Source organism: Struthio camelus, chromosome 4 (genome assembly GCF_040807025.1).
Source record: "Struthio camelus isolate bStrCam1 chromosome 4, bStrCam1.hap1, whole genome shotgun sequence".
Classification (NCBI taxonomy): domain Eukaryota; kingdom Metazoa; phylum Chordata; class Aves; order Struthioniformes; family Struthionidae; genus Struthio; species Struthio camelus.
The window spans coordinates 36,916,899-36,937,295 of record NC_090945.1 but is presented as its reverse complement, the minus strand read 5'-3'; the positions used below and the strand labels follow the sequence as shown (position 1 = coordinate 36,937,295).

At 35.1% G+C, this 20,397-nt stretch overlaps 1 protein-coding gene across 8 annotated transcripts in view; it reads left to right on the top strand.

Moving 5' to 3' along the window:
- The window catches only part of LRBA (LPS responsive beige-like anchor protein), a 407,526-nt gene that overhangs the window by 115,418 nt on the left and 271,711 nt on the right, over positions 1 to 20,397 (top strand). For all 8 annotated transcript variants that reach the window (XM_068942256.1, XM_068942262.1, XM_068942261.1 and 5 more), the window contains one exon: positions 15,826 to 15,890. In XM_068942256.1, the coding sequence (XP_068798357.1) occupies positions 15,826 to 15,890 (65 nt within the window). The remainder of the gene's footprint in view (positions 1 to 15,825; positions 15,891 to 20,397) is intronic.

Genomic DNA, 20,397 nt, shown 5'->3' with positions numbered 1-20,397 from the left:
AAATGAACTATTTGTCCTATTATCCTGTCTCCAAGGTGAAAAGGGTACAGAAATAAGTGAAATAGTTCCATGTTTTTCTGATGTCTGAATGTTCAGTGTTTGCAGCACTTCTCACTCATACTCACACACTGTTGTATAAACCTCTACAAGCGCGCACGCACATGCTGATGTATAAACCTCCACTAGTGTGTGTGCGCGCACACATGCATGCACGTGCTTAGTGGGGTATAAACCTCCACAAGCTCTCTAGTTCCTCCTTCTTTTACCCCCTTTTGTTTCAAGGGAGTAAGGACACATTCTTGATAGCTGATGAGATTGAGAAAACAAAGACCAATGTTTTAATAAATATTAATATGATATATTTCAATATAGCTATATAGCTGTAGCTATTAGATTTATATTGTACCTTGCTAAATTATATCTTTCATGGGCAGAAAGAAGAAGAAAGCATAAACCCTATTCTTCCCAGAACTTTTTGCGTGCAAATGATAGTGTTTGCCCATATGGCCCAGTGGAGTATGGTAACAGCTGAATACGTTGTGGGTTGTGCTGATAGTTTCGGGGGTTATTTTTGGAGAGGAATACATGACCCAAAGCAGAACACATGCATCTATCTTAAGAATACAGTAAAAAATGGTAAAAGAGGCTGATCCGTACCGTTAGAGCAGAACAAATTGTGTTGTGAAAGTTGGTCTTACTGCCTCTAAACTGGTAGATGTTCAACCCTCTTCTCTTTTTGTTTAACTCAACTCACCAAACTAGCTGTCTCTGTTTTAATGATGAGATGTTTGCAAAAAGTAAGAAAAGTTTTTCTTTAATTTGATCTTTCTTTAATATGATCTTTTATATGCTGCTATATCATCACTTCCAATACTGACAGATACTGTTGCTCGTGAAGAAGTCATATACATCTTCAGCATGGACTGTATCTTAGTCAAAACATCTCTCTTACTCTGACAAGGAGTCTTAATAATTAAAACACTGTCAACATGTGTGTCATGCAATCAGGCACCTGTGAAAAAACAATATGATAGCCTATTTCCCCTAAAAATGACCAAATGTCATGGTAGCTAAGATGTTGCTTTTTGCCCCACTCCCCCAGGAGTTAAATGTCTGTAAAACGTTATAGGGTCTCCTGACTTGTCTGTGTATCCTGTGCTCAAAAGCAAGCTATCAGTAAACAACAGTCGTTGCCTGTATTCATATTTGCAGTGTTCTAAAATGTGGTAAGCCTTCAAATTACTTGGAAGTTTTGGCTGATGCAAAAGATGGCTTGTTTTCAGTTTGTTACTTGCAGAGAGAACACATTTTATTGATGCTATCTGATCTGCACTGGTTCCTAATTTACTTTAAAACGCAGTTTGATGTGATGCGTAACTGTAGTAATCGCTATGAAGTTTTAATTGAATTGGGTCTAGGTTATCTAAAGAGCTATGCCACTATGATACCATGGCAGCTGAGATCAACCAAAGCACTGAAACTCTTAACAGTATCATGGTTTAGATGCAAAGGATATAGATGCTGTTTGGTACATTTTTTTTTAATATGCCTCATCTCTGAGATTATGACATTTTATGTCAAGAAAATATTTTTCCTTGTAATTATTTTGTGTTCGAGTAGCTGAAAGTGAGTTTTAAAAGGATCTAATGCTCCTTTACATCCATGATCTAATAACGTCGTATGTTGTGATACAGAAGTTAGATTTTGTAGTGTGTGTGTGGTTTTGTTTTGTTTTATTACCAAATAATTTTATACCAATTTCAGTGTATGTTCCAATTTCCTTTTAAGGCCATTTAAAATCTATAGCACTTAATTCTGTTCTTTGAACAAGTATGGCTGTTTCTTTCTATTTTATTCTTTCCTGAATAGCATAATTCTAGTTTAAAAAAAATACTGTGTTTTCACATTTCAGAATACCTACACATGTCAGGAATTGGAATTTTTATCATTTATTCTGTGTGAACTTCTGCCAATAGGATTTTTGCTTTTACTGTATGTAGCTGTTTTGGAGTAAAAGGGAACTTCAGTAATAAATTGCTGTCATGATAAAATGGATAGAAACATAACTTTATTAGGCAAATGGAAGGGATTTAGATCGTAACAAATGAAAAGAAAAGAAAAGGGCTTACTGAAGTCTAATTAATTTAGTAAGTTCAGGGGAAGATGTTGCATGAATCATGTTTGTAGGTTTTTCCTTTCTATTTCTAACTTACTTTGTAGTATTGAGATGCATTGGAAGTTTCCAGTTCAGTATAAGGGTACGCTATTGAGATATGCAGAAAACTCCCATAAACGTGCTAGAAAGTTCATATTAATTGCCTTGTGCTATTTTGAGAATTATTTGAGGAATATCTTCCAACCTAGCTTTCTGTAGAGATGGCCTGGCTGTGGAAGGAAGTAGAGCATTTAGGGTCATCTTATTCTGCTACAGATTATTTAGATTCTGAAGCTACCTCAGGCCTATTTCATACCAAGTAGAGCTAGGCATGTTCATAATACAGTGGAAGCAGTAACACTTTACAATGTGAGATTTCCAAACGTGTAACTAAATACTATGAAAACAGTAGTAGGAACATTCCTACTGCTGTTTTATGACAAATATCACATGACCAGTGTAATTGCTGTACGAATTGGAAGATTCTTATCCCATACTTTAGGATACTATTGGATGGAAAGTAGTCAGAAAACGTTTGTTGAGCTGAATGTCAGAACTATATCAAGATATTTTCAGTGAAATGATTTTACATTTTGAAATACTGCCTTTTCAAAAACTGTTGCTGCTATTGTTTTTCTCCCTGTAATATATATTTTTATCTACAATGACTTAGTTCTGCAGGAGAGACTCTGGTCAAAGCTAGGGAGAGTGGGAGACAGATCCCAGAATAATCAATGGCCATGTTGTCAAAGTGCTCTGCTGGGATAGAGGAGACTTAAGTTTCGATTAATGTTCCAGGTAATATTTATTATCAGCAAAGAGAATAATCTGCTGGAGGAAATATTTGAACAGATCCTCCCCGAGTAGCTAAAAGTCCAAAGGCTTAAGGGAATTCACCTGGCATGCAGAAAACTCCAGTTTCGGTAGAAAGTAAGTTCCTTCCATCTGTAAAAGTAGTGATTTGTCTGTGTATTCCTCAGTTGCAGCCTCCTTGCTTGGTTATGATGTATGAAGACTTTAGTTCTTTTCTGTCGCATCGCAAGGAGGAATGCGCAAATGTGCGTTCCCCTGCCTTGAAAGGCACTCGATATTAACGCAGTAAACTGTCTGAGCTGAGCGGTGGCCAGTAGTGTTTCCTCTGGAGAAATTGACTGAAAAGCTTGGGATGTGTGGGAGGGCAGCAGGTGTGGAATCCAGTCTCTTTAAACACATTCATTTGTTTGTGAGTTTAGATACTGTTCTGTCAATAAGTTTCCTTCTAGCAAAACAAAGTTAAAATATCAAATCTTAACTCTCTAGAACCTTTGGATTCTCCATGACACCTGATATATCTGTGTTTTACACACAGTTTAGCTTCCTTCCTTCCTTAGTGGGAGATTTTACAAAACAGATCTGGACAAATTTCCTCCACCTCTGCAGATCTCATTTTGAGTACTGAAAATATCTATTGACAACTTTCATGCTCCAGTATAAGTCACTGGGTAGACTACTTGGAATAATTATGAATAGGTAACTTATACTGAGGGTATTTTGATGCTCATTGAACTATGTTATACCTTCTCAGTGTATGAAACTGGAGATCAGTTTGGTAGATATCGGAACCAAAGTCCAGATAGTTAAGATCGAAATATTAGGAAACAGCTTAAAAAAATGTTTTTTTCTGAACTGAAATATGACAAAATTACATTTGAAATTATATATGTGCATGTGTGTATGTATATATATATATCTATATGTTTTTTGTGTCTTAGGTAGTATCGAGTAGACTTTGTGACTTCAGAACTAGATTACTGAAATACATTCCGTGTGAAACTCCAGGATAGCGTAGAATTGTCTGCTTCTTGGAACTTCGCTCCTACTTTGATTTCCTGTTGCTTTCTACATTGTTTGAAACATCACCTGTGATATTTAACCTGTTGCATTCCATAGAATTGCTTGGAGACCCAAGCATGGGTCTATAATCTCTGACATGTTTATATAGGAGTTTCTTCCAAGTAAATTTTCATAATTGCTGTTTCACATTTTTTCTCAGATCCATTTTTAGTTTGCTGCGGTTGAGATATGTTTGAACTCTGTCTTTTATCGTAGGTGTAGTTTTTGGCTTCAGGAATTGTGGTATGTTTACATGGCATGTTTACTGTGGCATGGTCTACAGATAGGGGGGTTTGAAACATTTGTGTACATTCCTGGTTAAATTTCTTAAAAATAAATTCTGATAGAATATGATTTGATTCAGAAGTCCATGAAGTGGGTGTATGTTGACAGTTTGCTCAGAAGTAGAAATCAATGAAGTGTATTTAACCCTTGCTATTGCTTTAAGTATGGAAGTAAGTTAGATGTACTGGGAATGATTAATCAATACTGCATGAATAACAAGTGCCCCGTACTTGACTTAATGATACAAAGAGCACTTTACAGTTATATTATGATTAGCAGCAGTCACTGTAGTTAAAATAGGTGAGCTGCTACTCCGGGTTTAGCTGCTTATATCTTGCCACAGTTGTTAGTCTAGTGCAATATTTTAAAGGCTGGCTCACTCCCCAGTTTGGAGAAGAAATGTATGACGTGGAATTTTAAGATGGGCAAAACCTGTGGTGTATTGCATTTAAGTATCAGAAAACTTTCTGAAAGAGTATCTAATATTTTTAGTACTTTTATTAAATGGGATTGATGGTTTTGCACATTAGAAATAGATGGTCCTCAAAAGCAGATAGAAATGGTTTCCAAATAAAACTTGTTTTAACTAGGCCTGCTTTTGACCCAGCAAAGTGCCCTGTACAATTTTCAGCATTTTTATTTTGAGGCATTCAATAAAAGCAGGTACACCTGATATACCAAGCAGGTATATCAACTGCAAACAGAGAATAATAGTGTGCTGTGAAAGAACGAGTGTCTTTTGTTTTATACTATACAACTGTTTTCTGGAAAGTAGTTGTAAGTGCTGTGGTATTGAACAAAAAAAAAAAAAGGATGCACTATGTGCATGTGTATAAAGAAGTTGGATCGGGTTCTGTGTATTAGACTGAGAAAATATATAGATTTACAAATGCCTATGCATAGTAAGGCAATAATATTTTGATGCAGACAAATGTAAAACAGTCATTCACTTAAAAGGCCAATACACTTAAGTCAGCATGACTTTCAGACTCTGGATAGAGGAATGGGGAAAATATAGGGTTAAAAAAATACAAAAATCCTCTTAGAAAATTATTTGCCATACCACGTGGAAAGAGAGATAAACTTTACTAAGGTCATCCTACTAAAGTACAAATGTTGCCTATAGGAAACTTCGGTGGGGGAGGGGGGAAGTGTGTTGTTCCCTTCCCCTTACCCACTCCACCCCGGTTCCTGAAATAAGATCTTCACAGATCTTCATCAGCTGTATTATAGGCTTTTCAGATATTATGGACGCTTACTAAGAAAATTTCTTTTATGAAGTCAAAACTGTTTGAATTTGTTCAGGAATCCAGGAGGTGGTGTTGGTATCTGTTTGATGCAAAACATGTCAACTACACCTAAAAATATTAGCCTTTAAAATGTAAAACCGTGTTGCTGAGAATTTGTATGATTAATGTATAAATTATTATGTTTGAGGAGGAGAGCAGCCTGTCTAGCATAAATGTGAAGCTTGGGGGTATGCTGGGGGAACAGGACAACTTCATTTCCATGAATGTACAGTGCTGCAGATGTTCAACACTAAGGGAACATAATTTAGCTACAGAAGCAAGACGCTCTGAAGAAAAAAGGCATCCTGTTGCTTCACCAGCACACTAGGACTTAAAAAAACACCACCATTTAAGGTGAGTTTTGTGCAGTGAGAGCACACCCTGTGGCTTGGCAGTCTAGTCAGAAGGATGATACCATGCTGACTTTATAACTAGAGCTTTGAACAATATTCTCATGGGTGGTAAATGCAAAACAAAGTAATATCAACTGGCACTTAATTCTGTGAGCTCCCTGCTGATTGGGCTCTGCACTGAAATGGGACTCTTCCTGACAGGAAGTCAGCCTCCAAGTGTAGAGACCTCTGAAAATAAAGTGTGCTTTAATTTGACACCCTGCTGTTTTACAGCTAGTCTGTTTAATTTGAGACTATGGAAAGAGGTTTAGTGGAGGAGAGGGATAGGAGATTATGGAAAGTTCAGAGAATGGCAATGCTTGCCTCTGATTCTGCACTAATTACAAATACATGAAAATTTTTGTCCATTTTAATAGACTAAATCATTTATCTTCTTTTGCTCCCAAGCAAGACTAATAAACTTAAGATATGGGGAGCAGTGTTGTTTACTGAGAGTAAAGTTAAGTTTGAGTTAAGTACTGTTAAGTTTGTTATAAATGTATGTGTACATATATATATACACACACACACACACGCACACATATATATGAACACACGCATATATATATATTAACCTTTGGTCATATTTCTAACTCATCCATACTTTTATATGTTTGTGAAACTAGGATAACATCTATTGTCTGTCAAAGATGTTGATTTACTAAACTTTCTGTAAATGTTTTGAGACTTATTTAAGTGAAAAATCTCATAATTCAGATTATACAACCATCAATATTATATTGAGGTACGTGTCTGTTAGTTTTAGATCCTACTTTTGAGCCAAATTTAATTCAGGAGAATCAGCTGGATTTTCCAGGGGCCTCTGAATATTTAAAGATGTTTATTTATACCTAAACAGAAATCTTTGCATTTCCCCTTTTAAAGAATTTCATAGGTAAGTGCACATGAGGACTTGAACTGAAAGGAGCAAATTATTATTTACCATGTTTACTGCAGCAGCACATAAAGGCAGATGAGACTAGAGCCCTGAGATGCTGGGTGTCATGTAATTGTGGAAGAATTGTCTGAATAGTCTAAATGGAGGAGGCAGATGCAGACTGAGGAAGAGAATGTAGTGCGCAAGTGGAGTGCGATGGAAGAGACACAAGGTAGTCTAGTCGCCTTGGGGCTGGGGGAGGGTAATGTTTGTTTGATTTGACTTGACTTGACTTAGCTTCCCTTTTTCTAAATCTTTTAAGAAAAGGGCTGCATTAAGAGAGGCTCACCAAAAGGAATGATGAGGGACAGCTTTGGAGATCCTGTCTTTTGAATGAAGAGAAGGGAGTGTTTTACATAGTTAGGTCACTCAGTGGTATGTGCTAGTGGGAATCTCATTCATTATTTGCGTGTGTTCATTGTAAGATTTCAAGTTAAAAATAAGCTAAATTTGGGGAAAGGGGTAATATAGAGGGACTTTCAGTTCCAAGATGGGATTCACCAGGATATTACTGAGTGCTAATTTCTTAAGTTAAAGCTTATCCAACGTTGTTGGTGCGGTGATGAATGTTACTGTTGGTGGGTTCAGTCTGTCACTACTAGTGCAACTGTGCAGCAGTCAGGATGCTGGGATTTTCTTATGCTTGTAATTAGTAGTCTACCTTGGGAAACGTTTTTTTCTGCTGCATTGGTTTTACAAAAGCTCAAAAATTAAGTTCACTGTCAAGCAGCAAAGTACTGAAATCAAGAAGCAGTTGTCTTTTTATATTCTTACTATTCCTCAGTTTGCTTTCCGTTGTCAAAAAAATGATGCTATCACCACCACTTGATTATTCACATCTTTTTCTTTTGTTCATTTTGTGTTGTCCCTTTTCCTCACTTTTGTTTTTCTAACTCACTTCCTTTGACTTATTTTCTTGCTTCCCACTTCTACGTATTTATGGAATTGTTTTGTCCTTTGATCTCTCTTTAAGATTTGTGCCTATTCTCTCTCAAGCTACTGTCCTTCATCTCAGTATTGATAATAGCTGATGGTTAAAGAACCTGAAGAGGAAGCTGCAGCAGAAAAGGTCTGCTGCTAGAGGAACTCGGACCTGACCCGTAGTGTAGTGTCATGTCATGAGGGGTCATGGCAACAGCCTGCTCGTGGGGGAGGGAAAGAGAGAGGCTGACCAGGTGGATTGTTTCCTCCATCAGAAACTGAAATCTGTGATCACTCTTTCAGTTTTCCCCATTCTATAATTTGCTGTACCTGGAAGGCAGAGGAATTAGAGTTTAGCATAGACTTATCTGTCTCCTCTTAATGTAACGTTGGTCCTAGCGATATAATTTTACTCATTATGTCATGTGTTAGATCACTATGTATGACATGTAATAAGTGTTTTTCTTATGTGTATTCATATTTTTTGAAACAACGGATAAAAATGAAGTTCAGGAATTTTAGTGATAGGCAGCTTGTGCTCGGATATTTGTTATTGATCATATTGTATTTATGTGGTGGGTTATATTTTCATAATTTTATATGAATGTTCTGATTAAGTGATTTCAGTTGTTTTTATTACTAAAATCCTGTTTTAAAAATATTTGGTATCACTATGAATTATGGCAATTGCAGGATTTGTTGCAAGATTTTGTGGATGTATTTAATGGTTGAACATTGTATGGGCTATAATATTTTATGTACTATGTCTTTCATAATACTGTATATTTCATGACAGATTTCTGCAGTGGGAGAGGAGACAGTAGTCTTGTCACTTCTAAAATAATCTCATAGCATTGTGCATTGTCCTGAGAGTTTGTATTTAGTATTTAACTGAACAACCTGGTACTTCAGTATGCGTACTAATTCAGCTTTACATGTGTATAATTTATTTTCAGAATCTATAAAAACTTATTATGACTTGAACTCAAACTTTAAGTATTGAAATTAAACTCTCATTATAAGGTAATTTTAGGCGTTTACCACATAACAACATAATACCAGTTTATAGGAAGCTCTGTTCACATGGAATACTCCAAATGGTTAAACAGCAGGGGAGTCTTCTGCTTTTAGTTAAAAAACTGCTGTTTCTGTATGGCTTATTTACTACTTATTTAATTCTTAATGTAGTGTGCTGTGGAATTGAGCATGCAAAAGTCAGCAAAGAGTCCTGTTTTCTGCGTCTAAGGTTATTACTTGCTGTACAATAATAAAGGCACTATTTTATTGGGTTAGTTGTAATTAACTTCAGCACTAGGCATTGATATAAATCATTCCTAATCTGTTTTCTTTATATTTTCATTCTTTTTAACTGGTTTAACGTAGTTGCTTTCTGTCGTCCTTTTACATAAGGACTGGGGTTGTAACTGCTTTTTTGAATTAGGCTGTCGGAAGCTGATGTGCCTGTTGATCCAAGAATTGATTGAAGAACACTAATGAATTTCATATAGCACTTTTTAAAGATTGGTAATAAATACCATGTAATAAATGTTCTGTAGGAGTGATCTGTTTTACCATTAGAATTCAATACAAACAGTGTTGTCAAGCTATGCAGCTGGAAAAATATTTCAGTATAAGACACTTTGATTCTGTTTCATAGTTAAAATAGTAAACAATTTTGTGGTTATGAATAAAAAAATAGCGTTCCAGCTCTTCCCCAGACTATATTTTATGAAAGTAACTATCATTATTATAACCTTTGTTTCCATGTCTTATTGGAGGAAAAATACTTAAACATTTCCATTTCACTCTTGTTTTTCTGTTTTCCTGCTCGGTCTTGGTATTTGGTATCACCTGGACCATGTGTCTTTTTAACTGGTTTATCAATATATTACAGTACTTCTTCAGCATTTTCAGTTATTAGTTAACAGTATAGATTTGAAGCAAGTGAAGAATGTTATGAGTTCTTTTCAGTTAGTTTTGCAGCACTGAACTCATTTGTTTCTTGAATTTCTTGTCCTTTTCAGGGACACGCACTATCACAACCCATCTTCATAGTTCATTAGTTTGTATTTGAGTGCATCTGAATATTTTCACGCATTGCTAACCTTGGTGATATGCTTCCGCTTGAAAAAATTTCTATCTCATCTAGTTAATTTCTACGCAACTTTCTCCTACAACACTTGTTAAAATTTTTAATATAAAGACTTTACTTGTGTACTGCCACTAGCTGATTTTTTGACAAAAAGCAATGTCTTTTTAATGGAATGCCAGCAGTAAATACTTTTTATTGGAACTGAGTGCGTTTGATAGTTTTAAAGTCTTATAAAAATAATTAGCTCTTTTATATAGTTCTAATGGCAGCTTTGCAAGTTTCCCCTGGAGCGGTCTCTAATGAGCAGGCCTTGCTTTTTGCAGTTGGGCTTTTAGATTCCCTAAGGACTTGACTTCAGACCTTGAAGGGCAGCAGCTGCCATTTGTCTTAAGACTGGAGTTGCCAAACAGACAGACCATGTACTAATAGGACACATTTGTACAGCCTGAGTATGTGCAACCTTGATAGAGGCCTAATGACGATCATCTGTTGAGAGCTTGTAGCTGGCTAGGGTTAGAGTAACTTTTACCACCCTTATTGAAATCAAAACCTCTGTATTGATTAGTGAGCTTGACTTTGTTAGGTTGATGCTACTTTAAAGCTTTCATAGACAAGCCGTTATTTAGGTTGGAATAGCATCCTATTGTGTAAATTTCTATAAATCCAAACCTATTTGTTCAGATTTCTCTCAATAAAATGTTCTGAATTCTTGTGATAGTAGTAAATATTTTTGCAAGCTATCTTTTTTTCCCTGTAATTGTCAAGATTCAGCAATAGTGACATACTTAGGTATGTAAAGGAGCATGTAAAATTCTATTCATGAAATTATTCTCTTTATCTAAATCAATTTCTGATAGGTCCTCTGTTACTGATTTTCATTTTCATTTGAGGATTCAGATATACTTGCATATATACAGAATAAGATTTTCTCCAAATGTTTTTCCTTGTTACTCTTATGTGAGGATGTGACATATTTCAGTATAATTTTGCTGTTTCGTACATTACTTATGTGCTAATTTTGGTATTAAAACAGAGAATGGAATTTCCAGGCATGATTTTCCATAATTTCATGTCAGGTTTTTCATATTTTTCAGTGGAGCTTTGTATTCTAAAATAATCAGCTCTCTGCAAATTATTTTTGTTTGCAGATGTTCTGCTTAACATGCAGTTTAATTTTATTTTTTTTTTAATTATGAAGAACCTAGCTGAGATAATCTACTTTTAGTTATATGTTCTTTATTGCTGTGTTTGTTCAAGCCTGTAGTAGATGTGGTGCTGAGAGAGTGGTGACACCAAGTGCAAACACTGCTGAAAAGTTCTTGATAGTTTATTTTAGGCACTTCAAGATTAGTATATCTCTCTATGAGCAAGTTTTTCATGCAGATTTGACCTTTAGTCTAGGATATAATATGTCTCTTAGTCATATGTTAACACATTTTCCCACCCTACTCCTTAGTGCTCTATTCCTAGTTGTCAGTACTGAAGTCATCCTTCTCATTTGTTTTGTAATCAAAATAAATTATTGAAACTCCACCAGTATTATGGGAAGGATGGATTAGCAAAGAACTTGCTGTCTTTTTTTCTTGCTTACGAATGTGAATTCCAAACATTAGATATAATTCTTAGTTGTGGAATATGTTAACCTTGTTAAAAGAATTTTTAATAAGTTTACCAGGTGAATTATAAGGGGTATGCATATAGATGTGTATATGTAACCTTATATGAGACCTATAAATAAAAGTGGTAGTACAGTTTGCTAGTTTAAAATAGAGCAGTCTTTGTTTATTGGAAAATTTTTTTGAATATTCTGGTCAAGATGCATATTTATTTGTTTAGCAATTAGTCCATTTAATGAATTGGGTATACAAATTTTTGAAGAATATAGATTTTTGGTTAATTGTTTGGAATATGATTATATTTCTTTCCGTGAGTATGAAGATGAAGATATATACATTCACTGCACACATGCAAGCACTTCAACCCTCAAACCAACAAAAATATTTATCAGCAAAATTTGAGTTTTGAGGCATTTGAGTGATGAGAGTTTAGGAATGGCTATACTGGGTTAGATTAAGGGGCCATATCTCCTGTCTTCAACTTTGGACGCAGAGAAGCACAAGAAGAGTAAAATAGGACAAGCATATATGATACTCCCCCATGAGTTTTCTTCTAGTTATTTTCAAGTTGAGGTATTTCCTGAATTGAATGCTGTTTCTGTAAATTTAGTAAATAGTAGTGAATTTTCCTTCTGTGCACTTGTGCAGTCTTCTCTTGATTCTGTTGAGCTTTTAGTCTCACAACATCCTTTAGTGATGGTGATCTACTGATATATAATCCATTGCGTGAAGAACCACCTCCATTTGTTTGTTTTGAAGCTGACTCCTACTAGCTGCTTCTTCTACAAGAGTTTTCAGGCCAGTAAATAAACCTCCTTAAGTTTTGCCTCTGAACAAGGATATTAGGAATGAGTAGGGAGGCAACAACAAATGGAAGGAGCGAGTGGTGATTTGGCACCTGAAAATGCAGCATTTTTAAAGAACTCTAAAACTTATGTAATGATGCCATTTATGACACAGCTTATTTTTAAGAAAGGAAAAAAGAGGATCAATTTATAATACATAAGCTGACCTCTGTAGTTTGAAAAGCTTTTAAATATGTTTGAAAACTGAGATAAGTATTCATGCAGATGTAGCAAAAATAAAATGAAATGGTACACAATTACTGGAGATTGTTTTGCTAGACTAATCTGGTTGCTTTTTTTGGCCAAGATTTATCTCCCGGACAAAAGAAACGTGGTAGTAATTTATATGAATTTTAGTGGAGCATTTGGTACTGTCATATGACCGATCATTAGTTGAGATGAATTAGAAAAATAAACAAACCCTAAACTCTAAAATAGATTAAAAAAAAAAAAACCCGACTGAAATGGGGCAACAGTCATAATATAAAGGTGGACGGAACGTATTAGTTTCTGAAAGGGTGGTTTTAAGACCGGTGCTGTTTAATGTTTTCATTTAATGATCTTTATGTACTCAATGAGAGTGTGTTAATGAAACTTGATGAACATAAATTTGGTGCTATCAAGGACTGGGGTATAATTTTGCTTATGGGATGGTTGTGCTAAAGCTATGGGAAATGCAATGTGTTTCTCCATATGGAGTTATAATTCATATCAGGCTTAAAACACACTGCAAGTACTATATCTTTTCCTGAAATGGTATCTAGAGTGTTAACGAAAGGATTTACAGATTCCATTAAGGAGTAGGTGAAATAATAATGAGCTCAGAAGTTTCCACATTAGACAAAATATTTGAACATAATGTGATTTCTTATTTGTCTCCTTGCAATGCTTGTTTTTCATTGTAGCCACTTGTGATAGTGTTTAGTGCTTCTAAGTTTTTCCCAATTCACTATACACTCTAAAGTGACCAAAAGCATTAAAAGGAGATTGTCTCTCAGATCCTAAACATTTATAGCCATAGGAAATGATGGTCAATTAAGTATAGCTTGGAACAGGTATGAAATGATTGACTTTGTTGATCTTCCCTTACAGCCCTTCCTTAGGAAAGTGCTGCATTGTGTTTTGTAGTTATTTAGTTGCATTAGTGGTTGAGTTTGAGGCTTTTAACGTGTTTTTTCCTAATACCTTTGGGAAATGGATAACTAAGATGTTGATATAATAATGCAATATCGAGTGTAATGTTTGAGAGGCAACATATACTGTGGGGAAATAGTGAATGGATCGTGAAAGATGATGACCATTAGTTTTTTTTCTTTCAACTATTAAAACTGGCTTTAGGGTGTGTTCAGCTGTGATTTATGAAATTGTTTAGACTAACACCTTCTTTGATGATGTCTGTGATGTAGAGAAAAATGCTGAAAAGTATCATGATAAATGCACTTTCTTTTCACTTTTGGCAACCTCTATCTTCACCAATTAAATTTTCAAGTATTGTAGCGAGTTTTGTGAAAGAGCAGACAGATACATTACTAGCATAGAGCAACAGATGGAAGACATCATAAATAGAAGAAAATTATTTTGCTTTTCTTGAGTTCTCGCACATTTAAGCTTACAGAGAATTATCTTAATTATTATTATACAAAGTTAAATATTTACAACTTGATTTACATTAAAATACAATTCTGAGGATTAGTTGCATAGATTTTTTTTTTTTTAGAATATTAGCACTCAAAAGATATTTTCCAATAAAAATAAATGCTTCTTAATGCTATTGTGGCCTGCTTACAGACTAACTTTAAGCCATGTAATGGTGGCAATAAGAAGGCAATAGGGGAGAGCTGCAGGAAGAATGATGGGAGAAATGCTAGCAAGACATATGTAGCAGTGTGTAGCAGTGAGAACCGATGAACCTTGTAGCCTCAAAAAAAAAAAAGAAAAAAAGAGAAATATCATATGTGACAATATATAAATGGAACTTAGCTGACAGATTTAGAATATTGCTTGCCTAATAACGCATATAAACTCATTATATAAAAAGTAATGAAATATAATAATAATCTAATTCATGAGGAATAATACATCACAAATTCAAATTATTCTACTCTTAATTCTGACTGTTTTAAAACTGTAATACACTGTTGCGCTTAAAAGTGATAAAAGAATGTTGGACCTGGAACACTTAAAACCTTGAGAGATCAGAGCTGTAATCCCTTTCCTGTGTGTGAAATTTAGAAATTTTTTGGGAGGTGGAGGGACTATATCATAAGAAAACAACACTGTAATATTGACTTTTGTGTGCGTGTGATCATACTGTCACGTCACTGACTGAGAGAGGTGATGTAATTTTGCAAAGCTGAGCAGCAAAAACCCTACCCTCTTGATAGCAGAGATGGAAAACTCCTACATTTAGAAATCTTAAAGTGATTTTAGGAAATATTTGCAGTTCTACATTTTTGGCCTATTTTGGAGCTGACAAGTTTTTAAGAAGAAACACATTGTTAGAAGTACTGATGTGAATGATCACTGGGATTATTATTTCATACTATAAAGACTGAAAAATCAAGATAGCTGATGTAGAGAAGCAAACAAAACTAAGGCAGCTGTCTGACAAGGAAACAGTTTTTTATTGTTTTTTTTTTATTAAGAAAGATGCTTTAGTTATTGTAGAAGCAAAACAAAATAAAAACAGTTAGGACTGATTTAAATTAAGAGTTGTATTTGGTCTGTTCTATCCAAATAACTCCACCTTTCCCCCAAAATGCAATGTTCACGCATTTGCTACCCTAATTTTTAGCTCTGTTAGCTTGTTCCTATCAAGCGTGGGGTTAAAAATCTTCATTGTGTTTTTGTTGGCCAATTCTCCTGCACTTTCAAAGAGGGAAACAAACCCCAGTGATAGGTCATTTGGGTTGGTTACGTTCCAGTGTTGCTTTGATAAAGTAGATTTTTTGGAGGAGAGGTGGCTGTATGTTGCTAAAGTGAGAAGATTACCAGTATAAACGCAAAGTAAAACTTGGAGCTGCCAGAAAAATCTGTATCTAAAGAATGAGCCTTGCATTAGTGTGGAAGAGTTATTTCAAACTTTCCCAAGGTTCATTAAGGCAAAGTGCATCTGTAAACCAGAGTAATTTCAGAATTGGTGCATAACATAGCAAAAGAAAAAAATGTGGTCATTTGTGGGATGTTTTTGTATTTTCTTCTCCCCTCCAAAGAATATAACTAATTTTTAGTGAATGGTACTATTTTGTTTCTTCATGCTGACACTGCTTTCTTACTGGTTAGCACAATTAATGCTTTATAGTTTTCTTGGGGGTGATGTAAGTTGCCAGAATTGAAGAGAAAATGCATAGCTTTGTAGCTGACTGTGTTTTTTTTTTTTTGTTCTTCTTTTCATACAACTACTTCTCATTTATTTTTCCAGGAGTGGCAGAACTCTATACAAAAGAATGCTGGCCTTGCCTTTATTGAGCTTGTTAATGAGGGAAGGTAAGTCACAGTATTTGATAGCTCCTCTGTCCTAGCTTTCAGAACGTTATGTGGCTTGAAACTTTTTAAAATAATTTTTCTTTTTCTTATATTGTTGATCCCTAATGTAGTTCTCTGTTTCAATTCCTTTGAGATATATGAGCTTGAATTCTTTAATACTTTTGTTTAGTTTTAGTATTAATTATGACATTTTTCAGAATCTGAATGCTTTATAGTTCCATTAAATATTTCACTTACAAGCATGTTGAGGATTTTTTTTTCCTTCTTGTCCTTGTGCACTGGTTAACATTGACACTATAATTTGTATTCAGTTAATCTCCTGAGGAAGGGAATTGATGTTTGGAAGGCATTATAACCAGGAATTGTAAGATAAGCCTTTGTCTCAAAATTTAGATTCTGGTTTGTTCATTTATTTCCTATCTATCTCATAAAATAGAATGAAAGAGCTTTACTTTAAAAGTGTTAAAAATTCTGTTAATATTACCAATTTGGTTAAATATTCTATCAGTAATGATATGTGTGTATTTTTCTGGGACTTACGCAAAATGACAGAGCAGGTGATGAGGCCATGCTCTTTGACTTGTAGTGACTACTCAGAACCATCAATATTTTCTTCATTAGGAATTGATTGTTGAGGCAGACTAAGAGCAATATTTACTTTTCCTAAAGGATTTTTTGAAGATATCTTAATGAGTTAGTTAAGGAGCTTTATAAGAAAAGCCATTTTCTACACCTAAATTCTGTTAGTAAGTAAGTTAAGCTAGTAAGAATCTCAATAGAAAATCAATTTTACAGGATTAGGATAACTATTGAGGGAAGAACAAGTTTTTTCTGAGATCGTTACTGAGATATATCACATAAACTAAAATGCTATATAAATATCCTTTTAACATTTGAGGACTAGGGGGAATAGCTATTTGAGATTTTTCTTCTAAAATGTATAGATGTTGTCAGGATATGCCAAAGTAATGACCATTTTAATGGTTGTATTTGGGTTTATGGTAGGGGAAACACGGTTCTGGGGAGGAAAAAAAAACATTTTGCTACTAGTCTTGATCCCAAGGGCCAAGGTAAAGTAACAAGGGTGTTCAGTTACAGTGTTAAGATCTAGCCTGTAGTTGTTTCCTATTATGTGAGGCTGACCTGTCTTGACCTCACTTATATAGTGCCTGCTATAAATTTGGCCCTTGATTAATGTTTTATTAGCACAGATAATGCAGAGATCCCACACACATGTAAACCACAATGGAAGGTTCATCTGAGTAAGATGATTATCATTAACAAATCTGTTGCTGAGGCTGAGTTGTAAGCAGTAGTTCCCCTAGCAGTATTCTACTTGCCCAGGTCAAGTTTTCAGAGAGCATTCTATCTGCAGAGGTGTTCGGGATTGACCATTTTTGATAAACCTATGCTGCCCACCACAGACACAGATGGAATCACTCCCCCACCTCCATTAACATCAATAACTTACGGGCTAACCTTGGCAGAGCAGTTGTCTGAGGGACAGATGATCCCTCGAAGACTGAAAAGTGTGGTTTTGGTTAGCAGAAAATATCTAAGTAATTGTTACTTCATTTTGTTTCTGACTCGTGTAGCAGAGTTGTTTTTTAAAAGGCAAAAACATAGCAGTTATTAGAGGGAGAAGGGATTCAATTCTTAGATATGTTTCCTTCTGTCTAGATCTTTTCCTCTGTTGCTGGTTGTAGGGTCATTTAAAGTTATTGCTGAATTGGTCATTGTGGTGTTTTGTGGTTTGTTTTCTTTTTTCTTTTTTTAAGGGTTCGCTAAAATGAAGCCATTATCTCTCATATGGCATGAACTACAATCCAGAAATATTCTTTTCTTCTCTTTGTACAGATTACACATTATTTTTCTTGCACACATACTACCCTGTACTAACACACTTCAGGTTATATATATTTTATTGTATTTGTTATTGTTGTATGTATTTTTGCTATTACATTATAATCTTAGCAACTCTAAAAGCTCAAATGCTTTAAATATAACTTAAAAAGGGAAATAGCTAAATGACACTGATATGGACTTTAACTTCATAATCATATAATAATAGATTAATTTTTAAAATTCTTTCCCATAAATACTGTATAATCTGTCTGAAAAACAAGGTGGCTTTAGGGAGGACAGTACTGACTTGCAGCAAGTAAGTACTAAGGATGTTTGTGGGATACTATAGCATGTGTAGTGTTAGAACGAATAAAATGACGTTAAGGGCTGGAAGATCTGCCTGGAATTTGTGGAATCACAGAATTGCTATTGGCTGCTTTCCTGGTGGAAAAAGGCTTAGTCATCCCATAACCTTTATAAAGCAAGATTTTATTCCTGATGTTTATTACTCTTTTTTTGGACTAGTTTTAAAGATATCAAAGGATGTAGCTTCTTTTAGTCTGAAGTGTATTCTGAATACTATGTGGCAAAGAAGACAACAAGAAATACTTCTAAAAAAGAAAGATCTAGAAGAAGAGATCTAAATCCCTTCTTATAGTTGCTTTCAAAAGTATTTTTTTACTCTTATGTGAAAGGTGCGAATGTACCTATGTACCTCACACCATGTGAAAGTTTTATGTTTAGACTTGCCATGTTTTGGCTAGGATTCCCTGAACAGAAATATGTACTGAAAGTCTGCCTCTGCGACTTACAAGGTCTACTGTGTGTGTACTGCATTTGGGGTGTGTTGGGCTGAGTGCTTGTTCACAAGTCACTAATGCTCTACATGTAATTGTGCAAGTCACTAATGTGCTACATATATAGTTGCTCCTAGGCTTCCCAGATATGTCAGGTTCACTGCAGACGTATAGGAGAAGTGATTTGTATGTCGTGCTCTGTCAGATTTTGGATTTTGAGAATGGAAAAAAACTCCAGGCCGGCAACTAGCATGGGGAAAATATGGAACAGTAAACCTACCTGTATTTGAAGTGCACAGGTGAAGTCTTTTGAAGGCCAGGAGACGAGCTTAGTTGAGAGAAGAAAAAAAAATGTTGAGAAACAAGAAGGTACTGAATGTGTTAAGCGAAAAGGTAAAGTAGCAGGTACTGGAAAATAACATCTTTCTGTGTGTGAAAGGGAATGTGATTTTCAAAACAATGCTATGTTGAACATGAGTCTGATTTTAATAAAAGTAAGTATTATTCACTATTATTATAATGTCTGGGAGCACTACTAATGTTCTTTGAAACATTCTTACAAATTTGCCTGTACCCACTGCTTTCCAGTGTACAGTGCCATGTGTGGAGCAGAAGTATAGACTGTGAAACATTTCCCTTAGCCTGTTCAACTGCTGTCTGCTGCCAGTCCCAAGTTCAGCCTTTTTACCTTTGGGTTCACCCTTTAGGGGTAGTCTTTCTTGGAGCCTCAACACAAGAGCTCACTGATGACAGCAAGTTCGTTCACTAGAGCTCTCCTTTTGGTGCCAGTCCTGTCCTTTGATGGCTTCCAAGGTGTTCAGGCATTTTTTTTTTTTTTTTTTTTATCTTTCAGTTTGAAACTAAGCAGAAAATGGTCAAGTTATTTTTCTGAACTGGAAAAAGCTTTATTTTACTTCCAGTCTAACAGTCTTTGTTAGACTGTTATTTCCTCCACTTGACTAGTCAGCAAACAACTCGTTGGCTCCGTGAAGGTTAAAACTCTCTCCTGTCGCTTTGATTCATTAGCACATTTTAGTGTGAAACATCTCTTATACTAGACCTTCTTTTCTGTATCAGTCAGTGCACTAACAGACGTACTCGTGCTTGAGACTAGGCATGACAGTTATTATCCCCTTTGGAGTGATAATGGGTTTGGCATGGCAGGGGTTGAGGGATCAGTCTCCTAAGCATGCCGCAGCAATTATTCTTTCAGACTTTCAGTTGAAGAGACTCTTGGACATGCTTAGCTTTAATTTTCTCAAATACACACAGTTTTCTTAGTCATCCAAAGATTTAGATGATGTGTTCAATACATACATGTTTATGCATCTGTAAGTGAATATTAGGAGAGTAGTTGCATTAAAAAACTCGCATAAGCATAGTTTGGTTAAAAGATAACCTCATTAAATTAACACAATATGTGCATAATTTCCTTCCTATTGCCATGCCCCTTTTAAATCATCAGCCAAAACAAGTCAAAACCTAAGAACTCAAAAGTACATGCAGGAGAAGCAGAACTAATGAACTTTCTTTTTCTGTGGCTTTTTCTAATGGCCAGATTCTCTATTGTCTAATAAGGAATGAAAGCTAATCAAAATTCTCCTGCCATATCAGAGGATTCTTCTTCTATTGGATTTTCTGGCTTCCAGGAATTGCCTTTTTTTTTTTTTTTTTTTTTTTAAACCAGACACTCGCAGAGGATTGTTTCTTCTGTTGGATATAAAACTTGTCTAAAATTAATATTTTTAGGGGAAACTCAAATCTTCTATTAAAAAGATTGGTTGGAATTATCCATTGAATTAAAAAGTTACTGGGAGGAGAGAGGCAGACAGCATACAAACCGAATATTCTTAGAAGGTAATAAT